This window comes from Rosa chinensis, chromosome 7 (genome assembly GCF_002994745.2).
Source record: "Rosa chinensis cultivar Old Blush chromosome 7, RchiOBHm-V2, whole genome shotgun sequence".
Lineage (NCBI taxonomy): Eukaryota > Viridiplantae > Streptophyta > Magnoliopsida > Rosales > Rosaceae > Rosa > Rosa chinensis.
This window is the reverse complement of record NC_037094.1, coordinates 22437599-22450815: the sequence shown is the minus strand read 5'-3', so window position 1 is coordinate 22450815 and position 13217 is coordinate 22437599. Positions and strand designations below refer to the sequence as shown.

General features: G+C 40.9%; 1 protein-coding gene across 1 annotated transcript; it reads right to left on the bottom strand.

Annotated features, from left to right (window-relative positions):
- Positions 1-809: 809 nt before the first annotated feature.
- LOC112180700 (gibberellin 20 oxidase 1-B) lies at positions 810-9224 on the bottom strand. The gene is made up of 3 exons (XM_024319261.2): positions 8731-9224; positions 7712-8039; positions 810-1064 (listed from the first exon to the last, which is right to left on the bottom strand). Exons 1-3 carry the CDS (start codon positions 9222-9224, stop codon positions 810-812), a joined length of 1077 nt encoding a protein of 358 aa, XP_024175029.1.
- Positions 9225-13217: the final 3993 nt, after the last annotated feature.

The following is a 13217-nucleotide window of genomic DNA, read 5'->3' as shown; positions in this document are numbered from 1 at the left end:
CCTGGATCTCACCAAAAACAAGCAGGGGGTTTGGTGTGGATTGTTGCGTGGGTTGCAGTTCTTCGGCGAGGCGAGCTCGAAGGGATTGATTTATGGTGGTGGTTTGCCGGCGAAGCACTTGGAGAAAGAGAAGAGGATTGCAGCGGTTGGTTTGTCTTTTTGTTTAAGGTAGGTTTTTTTGTTAGGCTTTTCTACTCTTTAGCATGTCCCTACTCATTTGAGCTAGGGTTGGGTCAAATTGAGGTGCCATGGATGTGGTGTCTTTCCTAGGGACGAATTGGTTTATTGTCGGTTTTATCTTATATATGGTCAATGTTCTAACTAGCAATCCTTGCACATGGTTTAGTACCTTTGGGACACGGTGTGAAAGAGGGCGTTGGTTTTTCTAGCGGTTGTTTATGAGGTAGAATCGATATTCTTGGGATTCTATGTAGCCCGAGAGGTTGGGCGATATAGGTGGTTAGGGGTTGGGCCCTTTCGGCTCATGGAGGTTATTCATGACGAACCCGTAACTGTTTTAGGTTTCAGGGAGGAGAGTGGAGAATTCTTGTTCACCACCAGTTTTTCCCGTTTTATGTAATCTGGTTTATTTTAATAAAAGTTTCTTTTTCTAAAAAAAAAAAAATTATCTCCCAATTTCAATTTTCCTAAAACACATATGATTTATTGATAATAAATAATTTTCATATTTTTTTTTCAACAATCTCTCTATAGGTATCACAATTCAAATTACACTGTAGACAATGAAATCAATCTTAATTAATGACACCGTATAGATCTAGCATTACTCTTACAAATATGCTATCTCATCAGTTTGAAATTAGATATCTTTCGAGGGCCGTTTTACCAACAACCCTTTTTTGAACCAAAAGTTGCTTCTTGAAGTCTCCCCAAGTGAATGAGTCATACTTTCTAGGGTTGATTATTGGGACCATGAGCTCGGGAGGGCACTCAATTGTGGCAGAATCAGAGGGGCTCATGAAATAAGCTGCCGATAGCCTGTTCTTCTCCTTGTTGACAACTGCTCTATGCACAACACTCTTCAGCCTCCCATTAGTCCAAGCCTGCAAGCATATTGGGGAAATAGCAATTTAATAAGCACCGTAAAGATATTCTGTAGTTGTTAAATTAATCGTCTTGATATATTGTGAGACTGTCAATCTAATTAAATCTTTGGTTTGACAACATTTTTTTAGATATATGCATAATACTGACTTGAATTCTAACAATATAACATATAATTAAAATTTTAAGTGTGCGCTCGTATATATGAGAGAGAGATCATTTCAAGATATATAAATCATCTTCACATAAAAAAAAAGGTATAAATCATCTTGCCAGACAATTAAGCAAGTGTTCAAGGAAAACCTAATTTGTGTTTAGCCCAAACTCTAGGTTACTTGACCTAGTGGTAATAGGATTTAATTAGAAGGATCTAGAATCCTATTCAATGTAGAATTACTTTCCTTGTATGATTGAGATTCTATGCATTGTAATCCTCTATATAAAGAGGCCCCTATTATCAATGAGAACACACAGCAAATTCCTCCCAAATTCAGTTTCTCTAAAACACGTTATCAGCACGAGCCCTAACCCTGAAGCCCTAAATTCGTAGCCTTCAAATCCCAGAAACCACCGCCGTCCACCTTGAAGATCTCAACTCCAGGAGTCCAGAACCGGCGGCCCCGCCCACAGAACCGGCCGGAAAATATCCGAACCGGCCACCGGAAGTAGCAAAAATCCCCCTGCCCAGTTCAAAGCTTTCCTCACCACCTCCTGCCTCCATACTCGGCCACCTGCAGCATTTATAGCCCAGAAATCCGGAACCGGAAACTTCCCCACCCGAACTGGCCAAAATTCAACCGAACCGGCCACCAGAGTCTAGCAGATTGCTGAAGCCCAAGCCCAGCCCACGTGCAGCGAAGCCCAAGTGAAGCAGCCGAGTAGCCGAGCCGCCTAGCCGCCTAGCCGCCAAGCCGCAAACGCTCTGCCACGTCATCACCACGCAAGCTGCCACGTCAGCCTCCAGTCAGCTGCCATGTCAACCTCCAGTCAGCTGCCACGTCAGCATCTGTGCCACGTCAGCAATCTAGTCAACGCCGGTCAACCTTCCAGTCAACCACCTCCAGCGACTTTTCCGGCCGATTTCCAGCCACTTTCCGGTGACTTTTCCGGCCACTTTTCGGCAACTTTCCTGCGACTTTCCGGTCAGCTACAGTAAATTTCCGGCAACCACTTTTCGGCATATTTTTAAGGTAAACTTTTCTAAAAGTTCCCGTTTTTGTGAAGTTTTTCAATTTCTTCTTCTTTTCTCGGGGACTTCCAAAATCCCTTCTCCTACCCCCCTTTCTTCTTCATAGGGGAGACCAATAGCCGAACTGTGGGGGTTCGTGCTCACTCCAAGCTTGGAGCTTGTAGAGTCCTCCAAACTTAGAGTTTTTTGAGAAGAAAACGATCGACCACATATATCGTTGTTTCGATCTAATCCAAAATCCCTCTTGGAATCGGATTTTCTTAGAAGCGACTACGCTCAGAAAATTCCTAATTTCTTGGAAGCGACTACGCTCAGAGATTTAATAGTTTTTCGTGGTAGCATTTTCGCTCCGAAACTAACCCTAATCTTGTGTTGTTTTTCAGGATGAGTAACCTGAACAAGTTGAACTTCGTTCCACTAGAAACAACTGGCGCAGGATACCATAGGTGGGTCCGAGATGTGCGCCAACATCTTAAGGCTGATGGACTTCTGGGAGCCATCCAAGAGCCTGGTCAGAACGTGCTCTCCATTGAGCAAGCTACTGCTTTCGAAGCAAAACAAGCTAAATCCATAATTCTCATGACAAGGCACATGAATGACGCGCTCCAAAATGAATACCTCAATGAGGAAGACCCAAGAAAGCTATGGGTAGAACTTGAGCAGCGATTTGGCAACGTTCGTGACTCCCTGCTTCCTGATTTAGAAGTGCGATGGCATAGCCTCCGCTTTTGTGATTTCAAGTCTGTGCTTGATTATAACTCGGAAGCTCTTCGTATCAAGTCTCTGATGGAGTTTTGTGGCCAAGCCATAACTGATACGATGTTGATCGAGAAGACTCTCTCTACCTTCCCCGTCTCTGCACTGATGATTTCAAAGAATTATCGGATTGATGTAAATGCAGGACGTATCACAAGGTTTCATGAGCTCATTGGCGCCATGAACGTAGCTGAAAAGCACGATAATATCCTTGTGAAGAACTATAATGCTAGACCCGTGGGAACTAAGCCTATTCCGGAGTCTAACTATAGTCGCGCCCCTAATGGAGGACGTAAGGAGAGAAACCCTAAGGATAGGGACAATTCTGGACATTCTGGTCTATATGTTCGCCCTAAAGAGGAAGGAAATCGCCAAGAGAGGCGTGCACGGAACCATGGAGGTCAACGTGTGAAGAGAGAGAGAGGTGGAGCCTCCGACCATGGTGGTAACGCCACCAAGAGGATAGGTCGTCCAAATCGCGCCCCAATGGCGCCTCGATCAAGGGAGCCTGACCATAATGATGTTTGTTTTCGATGTGGATCAACTGAACATTGGGCCAAATCATGTACCGCACCCCAGAATGTTGCAAACGCATACAAGACATATCGTGAAGCAAGGGAAGCGAATTACATGGCACAAGAAGATCAAGATGGAGATCTAGATCTAAGGGTGGAAGACTACAAGGATCAAGACCCAGAAACTGGCGATTTTGATTAAGTCTTTTTATTTTCCAAGAGTTGTAGGCGATTGCCATATTACTTTTTATTGGATTAGATTTTCTTTGATCATAGAAACAATGATGTATTCCGTTGGCTTATGAATAAAATTTCGAGTTCTTTTCATTATGACTCAATTTTGATTCTGAGCATATGACTTTGTGACTACGATGGCTGGGCCATCAGTATTAATTCAAGGACATGGAATAGCCCAAGTTCCACTTGCCAAATGGCACCTTGATTACAGTTGTCACAGAAACTCTCTACGCTCTTGGGGCAAATAGTACCCTATGAATAGCCAACGAATTCCATGCGAAAATGCATGTAGAGAACGGAAATGAGTTCATTTGCATTACCTCTAATGATTGCGAACAAAGACGCATCTTAGAGAAGTTTATGTGTCGCTCTAGTGGACTTTATGTCACTATTCGAGCTATTAAATCCAATAAAGTTATGAGAGAAGATCTCTTGGACTTAGACACATATTGGCTTTGTCACGACAGGATAGGTCATCCTGGTCATGATATGATGATCCGTCTACAAAAAGACTTCACACGGACATCTTTTACTAAGCCTGTTCCTTAGGGAAATTAGGACTGAGACCGGCCTATGCAAAGGATATGACATTACTCATTCTGTTCTTACAAAGAATCCGTAGGGATTTTGTGGATTGATTCAACCAACTTGCGGACGTTTAAATATCTCATGATGTTGGTTGACACGCAAACACACTGGTCACGTGTTGTGCCATTGTCCACTTATAATGCTGCTTATGCTACACTCCTAGCACATATCATACAACAATGGGCTTACTCCCCAAATCATCCTATTTAGTCAATTGGATTTGACTATGCTAGAGAGTTTACATCGAATACTTTCGATGGTTATTGCATTGGGACTAATGTTGGACATTATATTCCCCTGAACACACCCAAATGGTCTCACGGAAACGACTACGATGGTAGTCTGAACATTGGTAATGCGCACCAATCTTCTTACATCCGCTTGGGGTGATGCAATATCGCATGCAGCTATGCTAATTCGTCTACGACCTAATGCCACTCAATGTACCTCTGCGATACGGCTAGTGACTGGGTACATGTCTTTTGTACTTACGCACATTTGAGTGAGCCATTTTTGTGCCAATTGCGCCGCCACAGCGCTCTATGATGGGTCCTTACAGACGAATGGGCAACTACGTTGGATTTGAGACTTCCAACAATCGTCCGCCACTTAAATGCCCTTGCTAGGCGATCTACTTACCGCTAGATTTGCGGATGTCACTTTGATGAGACAGTCTTTCCGTCGTTAGGGGGAGATAAGAACACGAATGTTCAACAGGAACGACAGGAATTGTCGTAGTCTGTCCCCACTATGTCTCATCTTGATCCCTATTAAAGTGACGAGATCACACAAATATGCTGCAAACATGCCTGCAAGGAAGGACGTCCCTACGAGAGGACGTAGCGCCACCCTACACGGAGGTAGGCATGGCGCCAACGCCAAAGAGAGTGGCACTCTGGCGTTACAGGCCATGGCCCCAGCTAGGATGCGTGGGAGGCCAGTGGGTTCGAAGGATACTTTGGCACATTCCAATCCTTTGATCATCAAGACTCAAAATCCGTCTCATGAGTATCTTCCGGGTTATGGTTATCGTTGGGGGACGCCTCAACGTTAGAACCTATTCCTGAGAATATAGAGCTCTATGAAACTTACACTAGTGCACATGAGATGTGGGATAGAAACTCCATCATAATTGGTGATGTAGTTGCGTATTTTGTTGCGCATGAGTTTGTTGAGTCAGATGATATCGAACCACGCTCCGTTGATGAATGAATGCCAACGTAGAGAGTTTTTGGCCTAAATGGAAAGATGCGATCCAGGTTAAGATGGATTCTCTAACGAAGAGGAAGGTTTTCGAGCTAGAGATGCTAACACCTCCTAATATAAAACCTGTTAACTAATGGGTCTTCGTTAGAAAGCGTAGTGAGAAAAAGAGATGGTAATCTCGCCTTATGGCGCAAGGCTTCTCACAAAACGCCCTGGAATCGACTACGATGAGACATATTCTCTCGTAATGGATGTCATTGCACTCCACTACCCTGTCAGTTTGGTAGTTTCCGAATAACTGAACATGCAGCTTACAAATGTGGTCACTACGTATCTCTATAGGAATCTAGATATGGAATATACATGAAGGTTCATGGCGAACTTCATTTACCCAAGTCAAGTGGCTCTAGACCATGGAGCGCGTTTACAAAGAGGTTGAAACGCTCACTAAAGTGACTACTTGATTGGGAAGGGATATGCCCACGCGTTTCTATAACAAGTTTCGGATTCTATCGAGGTTCATGTTGGACATGATCTTCATTAGAAGCCCTTAAAGAGTTAAGGGAAACCGCTAAACACTTGAAATCCGTAGTTTGAGATGAAGGATTTTGGGAGAACACGATTATGGCTCGGTTTAGAACTTGAGCATCGTGTCGATAGATGCTTAGGCATCTTGACAAGGTCAAGCCTTCGAGCACCCCATGATCGTCCGTAGTCTTGATCCTGAAAAGGATCATCTTCGTCGAAAGGATGATGACGAAGATGTGCTAGAGGCAAAAGTGTCTTACTTAGTACAATAGGCGCATTATTGTACTTATCTCAATGCACAAGACCGGACATCTCATATGTTGTGAACTTGTTAGCTAGATATAGCTCTGCGCCAACGCGACGCCATTGGATTGGTGTAAAAGATATCTTTCGATACTTGAGATGTATGAATGATATGGGCTTGTTCTATCCCTACAAAGAGATGATGGATTCGGACCCATCACACACCAGAAACGCCGCCAACGCTGGCCTGCGTTCTCTATCCCCATCCCAAAACGACATGTGTTTTGGAAGGTTTTGCTGATGTTGGGTATCTCTCTGACCCACACAATGGTCATTCCCAAACTGGTTAAGTGTTCACCATGGGAAAAAACCGTGATATCTTGGAGGTCTACAGAACAGACCGTAGTCGCTATATCTTCGAACAATGCAGAGATCATTGTTCTTCACGAAGTGGTTCGTGAATGTATATGGATTAGATCCATAATTACGCATGTTCGAACAATTGTGGTTTGAAGTCTACCACAGATGAGCCTGCGAGCATTTAGGATAATGCTACTTGTTTTGAACAAATGAGGCAAGGCTACATCAATAGCGATAACACCAAGCATAATCAGCAATAACAGACACTCCTCGAGATCAAAGTGAACTAGGTTCGATCTGAGGACAGTGAGGCAGACTTGTTTACTAAGTCATTGCCCAATACCACGTTCGAGAAACTTGTGGCAAGAATTGGCTTGCGGAAATTATCTGAACTCCCATGATCGTAGTCATCAGGGGGAGGTGCAGACATCAGGGGGAGATGTCTACATGTTCGTCTCGAATCGTGAAGGGTGTGTTGTGCTCTTTTTCCCCTTCGACCGAGGTTATTTTTGTCCCACTGGGTTTTTGTTACTCGGCAAGGTTTTTAACGAGGCAACGAGAGAAGCACCGCGTTTGGGCAACACAAGGGGGAGTGTTCAAGGAAAACCTAATTTGTGTTTAGCCCAAACTCTAGGTTACTTGACCTAGTGGTAATATGATTTAATTAGAAGGATCTAGAATCCTATTCAATGTAGAATTACTTTCCTTGTATGATTGAGATTCTATGCATTGTAATCCTCTATATAAAGAGGCCCCTATTATCAATGAGAACACACAGCAAATTCCTCCCAAATTCAGTTTCTCTAAAACAACAAGTTATATTTAGTTTAGATTTTTTATATGTGATACTATTAACATAATATGTCAAATAAATATTTATTTATACGAGGCAAACATTTGATTTCTAATAAAACAATGCTATCCATCATTTATATCAATTTTTTTTTTTCCTTTTTGGTCAATTATATATGAAAACAAACATTTAGAATCTAAAGTGCACACTTGTGTATGATTAAGAAATTACCTCAAGGGTGTCACCAATGTTGATAATGAAAGAATTCTGAACAGGACGGATGCCAATCCATTTGTTGTCATTCATAAGAACTTGAAGCCCACCAACATCATCTTGTAACAATATGGTTAAGGTATGAGGGTCTGAATGGCTTCCCAGCCCAAGACATTTTTCTGGAAGAGGACAAGGAGGATATCTGTTGACTCTGATCATTGTAGCCTCTTTTGCTTCAAAGTTCTTTGTGAAGAAGCTGTCTGGAAGACCCAATCCATGAGCTAGCATCTCCAAAATAGTCATTCCCAGATTATCCAATGCATTCAAGTAACCAATCATTGCATCACTGATACATTATAAAGATTAAGTTTTGCTTAGAGAACTGTAATCAGTTACCTAATGAAGTTACACCTACAAAATATTGGGACAATTATATACACTTCTGATTCAATTACAGATCAAGCTTCTTTCTAATTTTGTCCTTGTACGTAGTTTCAAATTTGGGAAGCATGCATATGTTATATATGCACTTTATTAGTGGTTTCAAATTCAGTTAAGGTCAAATCAAGGTTTTTCTTAACTGGATATCAGTGAAAACAACCACTCTTATTTTTATTTCTGTTCACTTATTAACTATTTGAGAGACCCGTATATTTTTTTAATTTTCTTGGAACATGAGGGTGTAGTGTTTAATAATTGTATGAACAAAGCTAAGACAAAAGCAATTGGACCAAAAGAACACGTTACTATGTGGATTTTTACGTACATCTCACGTACTTCTATGGTGGGCGGCCGGGCTGGTTTGATCCTGCACATACATGCATACATATGCAAGCACCATCTGGGTTCTTCATCAACTAATTTAACCGGAATTTTGATTTGTTTTAATTTGCAAGTAGCAAACTGTTGATAATTACGTAACTAACATACAAGGTGGAAATACAAGGATTATAAAGAAAATTACCAATGTTGCCCTAAACATGTTATAAGTTGCTAGGAATTCTCTACCATGATCGATATATGGATGAAAATGTTACCTGAACGGCTGATGTTGATCACCAAAAACCTTTGTTGCAAATCCAACCACCATTTGTGGTGACTGGAGCAACTGTAAGATCTCTGCCCAGGGCAAATTCTTCCCATAATCAGGATTTGATGCACAGTAACCTAATGGTAAACTAGCTGATCTAACACCCTTCAGCTTCTGCTCCATTGGAAGATCAAAAAGCGCATTCATACTCCCTTTGAAATTCTCTATGATCTCCAAAGCAACCCCATGATCCACTAACTTGAAGAACCCCCATTTCTCACAAGCATTCACCATGACCTTGCAGACCTTCTCATAATTAGGGTTTCTTCTCCCATCTGAAATCTCTCGGAGACTTATTGCAGGAATGTCATGTGAATCTGTAAACTCATCATGATTTATTGCTGGCCATTCTTCCTTGGACCAAATGAAGTTCTTGACACTTAGTTTGTGTCCCATGGAGGAGAGTGACTCGACGTATTGTTCTTCGATTTGCAAAGCCATGACAGCAAAGTCTCAGAAAATTAGGAGTACTTGGAATCCAACAGATTAATTCCAGGTTTTTCTTGCTCAATATAAGTGGTTTGTACGTGTTTTTGTCTGTGATGACACTTCGTATAGTAGTCAGATTGTAAGCTTTGTTAAGAGTGATGAATTGTGATTGGATGAAAATTTCGAAGAGATTCAAGGGGTCAAACAAAAGATTACTTGGATTCTAGTATCATTGTTGCCTTCAATATTTGACAATGTGGGCCGTCTTTTACTGGAAAGAAATAGAGATTCTTAGGATGTTGTTGGAGATAACTAGGATTCCACCTAGACGAACTTGAAGAACATTGGATTCTGTTTGCCGCCCAAATTTTAAATTGTTAGCAAATGTTTAACAATAATCATATTCGGCACCCTCCGATCCATTTGGTAAAAACCTGATAGACCAAATGACTAGAGAACCATAGGTGATGCGATTGTGACTCGATCAGCTCGAGCTACATTTTTTATTTTTTATATTTGTCCTAGCAAAAATAATTCATTGAACAATGTAGATCTGCCTTTTTTTCTAAATCTCTCTTATGGTGATGCAAATATGTGGCTTAATCATAACTTTGAGTTGGAATTCACTATTCCTCTCTTAGTGTTCACAGCGCCAAAATCCTACTATATATGGTTTTATGATGATCTATATATTAGTAATTTATTTTTTTGTTTTTGTTTTTTAGGATTTTTATGGTGGATTTTCGATCATCGATCAGCAACATCTTATTCCTCAAAAGTGATGACTTTTGTGCAACGTCGAAAAGGTCATCATGTAGGAGACAAGCTAGTGTACTGGTGGGTATGAGATACCTTCATTTACAACTATTTGAACAAAAATTTACAAGTATTTGAACCAAAATTACAACATTGAGAACAAAAGTTACCATATTCATTTACACTATTTACATATAGTTAAACAAAAATTACAACATTGACAACGAATTTGTTCAAAAGCTTGTAAAAATGTCGTAAGAGGTGTAATTACCATTATTGGAACTAAGATTACAACATTGACAACGAATTTGTTCAAAAACTTGTAAAATGTCATAAGAGGTGTAATTACCATTATTAGAACTAAGATTACACAAAGTAGGACTCAAATTACAACTTTGACAACAAAATTTGTTCTCACTTTTGTAAATGTGGGTATGAGATACCCACCACTACACTAGAATTTCCCATCATGTAGTGGGAGAGTTCGGATCGTTACAACCTATAGCAGATGGTTTGCAATTGATTTTAAAATGAAACCCAAAAGTAGCTAGAGATAGGGGAAAAAGGATTCATAAATTTTCCTCGGATAACATACTACTTTGTCAAATTTTTTTTTGGGCGTGAATATTTATATATTCGCACGACTGTATTGGGTCACTACCATGAAATGCATACACTAGAGCCTAAGCTCTCGAAGTAACAAACTGGCATGCTTTTTCAGCCTAACGAGTAGAAAATCACTAGAAAGTAAAGTACATTAAAGAACTGCCTTGCATATTACCCAAAAGAATAAGAAAACATGAAAAATTCTTATCAATATATACAATCTCACACCATATACAACCTCAAGGCACATATTATAGTATGAGAAGTTTTGTAATCGCCAAAATAGTTTACCAAAGTGGTTGATGAAAGAAAATGCCACCAAGAGCATCTTTAGCAATGCTAGTCATTTTTTAGTCAAATTTTAGCCAAAATAACTAAAAAGTCATTTTAGCCAGCCACTTTAGAAATATGTCTGCATCAATGCTCTCTATTTTAGTTAGTTTTGAATTTATATTATTTTTTAAATAAAGATTAAATAGTTTAAATGTATTTTTAAATTATATAAAATAACTTAAAATGAATGTTTTAAATTATAGAGAGCCTCATCTCGCTCTCTATATTTATGAGCGAGATAGCTAAAAGTTATAATAGAGAGCCACTTAGAGCATTTTTAGCAGACTCTCTATTTTGGCTTCTTAGCTATTTTAGAGAGCATGTTTAGCTTTTAATCTATTTTAGCAGCTGCACTAGACTCCTAAGTGGCTCTCTATTATAACTTTTAGCTATCTCGCTCCTAAATATAGAGAGCGGGATGAGGCTCTCTATAATTTAAAACATTCCCTTTAAGTTGTTTTATGTAATTTATAAATATATTTAAACTATTTAATCTTCATTTAAAAAATAATATAAATTCAAAACTAGCTAAAATAGAGAGCATTGATGTAGACATAATTCTAAAATGGCTAGCTAAAATAACTTTTTAGCTACTTTAGCTAAAATAACTTTTTAGCTACTTTAGCTAAAAATTGACTCAAAAATGGCTAGCATTGCTAAAGATGCTCTTAGGAGCTACTAAAATAGATAAAAAGCTAAACATGCTCTGCAAAATAGTTAAGCAATCAAAATAGAGAGCCTACTAAAGATGCTTTAAGGGCTTTCATATTATCATGTCCTTCCTGACAACATTGCATAGACATATCCTAAATTTTTTTCTCTGACCTAGCCGTCTCTGCTAGGGTTTCTCGTGTATTCCTACATCGACAAAATCTCCAAAAACTCATCTATCTCGATCATTTTCACTCTCCATACTATGGCAGACGTGATGGAAGGTCATGCTACGGTGGTGACATGTTCGGATTCAACACTGGTTTCTTTGGGGGCGGCAGGGGCTGCTGCTTTTCAGGATGGCAATTGGTATATGGTAGGGCGGTTGTTGGCACCAAAAGCAACGTTGCCGGGATTCAAAGGCACCATATCCACCATCTGGCATATCAGGGCAGGGCTCACTATTCAGGATGCAGGAGATCGCTTTGTTTTCCAGTTCGAGAGTGAGGCTATACACAATAGGATTTTGCATGGGGGACCCTGGTTCTATCGAAACACCATGTTGGTGGTGGGAGAGTATGACGGCCTGAGTCCAGTGGAGGAGGTGCCTTTGAACATGATGGAAACCTGGGTTGCGGTTAAGGGGCTACCTTTTGCTCTGAGAAATAAGACGGCGTTGTCCATGGTGGGATCGACGCTTGGAAGGGTGCTCCGGTTGGATCCTACCGCTCTAAAAAGAAAGGACGAAGAACAGAGAATTAAGATTGCTTTTGATGTCCGTCGACGGATTCGTGTCTGGAAGGTTTTTGAATTCTCTCTAGTTGTGAAACCGGAGCTCACTTTTATCTTTGAGAAAGTCAAGGGCTTTTGTCGTGATTGCGGGTTATTTGTTCATGATGCCCTAGGTTGTGATAAGATGCTGATTAAGGAGAAGGAGGAAATTCAGGCTAACCCACCGGCGACGGCGTTGGCTGGCTTGTCCTTGACTTCGGGGGTAGATGTTAGCCCTAATCCCTTGGATATTTCTGGTATGGGGTTGGGGATGGAGACCGGGGCTGATCGGAATTGTCATGCTCTGGTTACACTTGAGCAGGCATCGGGTTTCTCTGCTACTACTGCTGGTAGCCATGTCGTGGCGTCCGCTCAAGGGGTTTGAGCTCCAAGATGTTGGGTAAGCCCCTATTGCTGGACCAGGTTTTGGTCGGTATCACATTAGCAAAGGGATTGAACACTGCTATTCCACTTCCCATCATCCCAACTGAGGTTTACTTGAAATCATTGGATCTGTTTCCTGCCTCGGTAGGGACTGGTAAAGAGGCTGCTAGGGTGGAGTTCTCCTCCCTTCAAGTGGTGCCAGTTGGAAGGAAAAGAAAAGCGGCGACTAGATTGGCTCGATTTGGTAAGAAGTCTTTGGCTCTTCCAGACTCAAAGCTTGAAGAGGAGGAGAATGTTTCTTTGGTCCTGCAGTATAAAAATGGTAAGTTGGTGGTTTCGCCAAAGAAGAAGAAGATTGGGCGTCCCAAGGGGAGTAAAAACAGAATTAAGAATGCAGATGAACAAGAAGTGAAAAAGCTTCGAAGGTATAAGCGTCGTGGCAAACATTTGATGGATGAGGGTGAGGCAGTTCAGATGGTGATGCCTTCTGAAGCAGAGGGACAG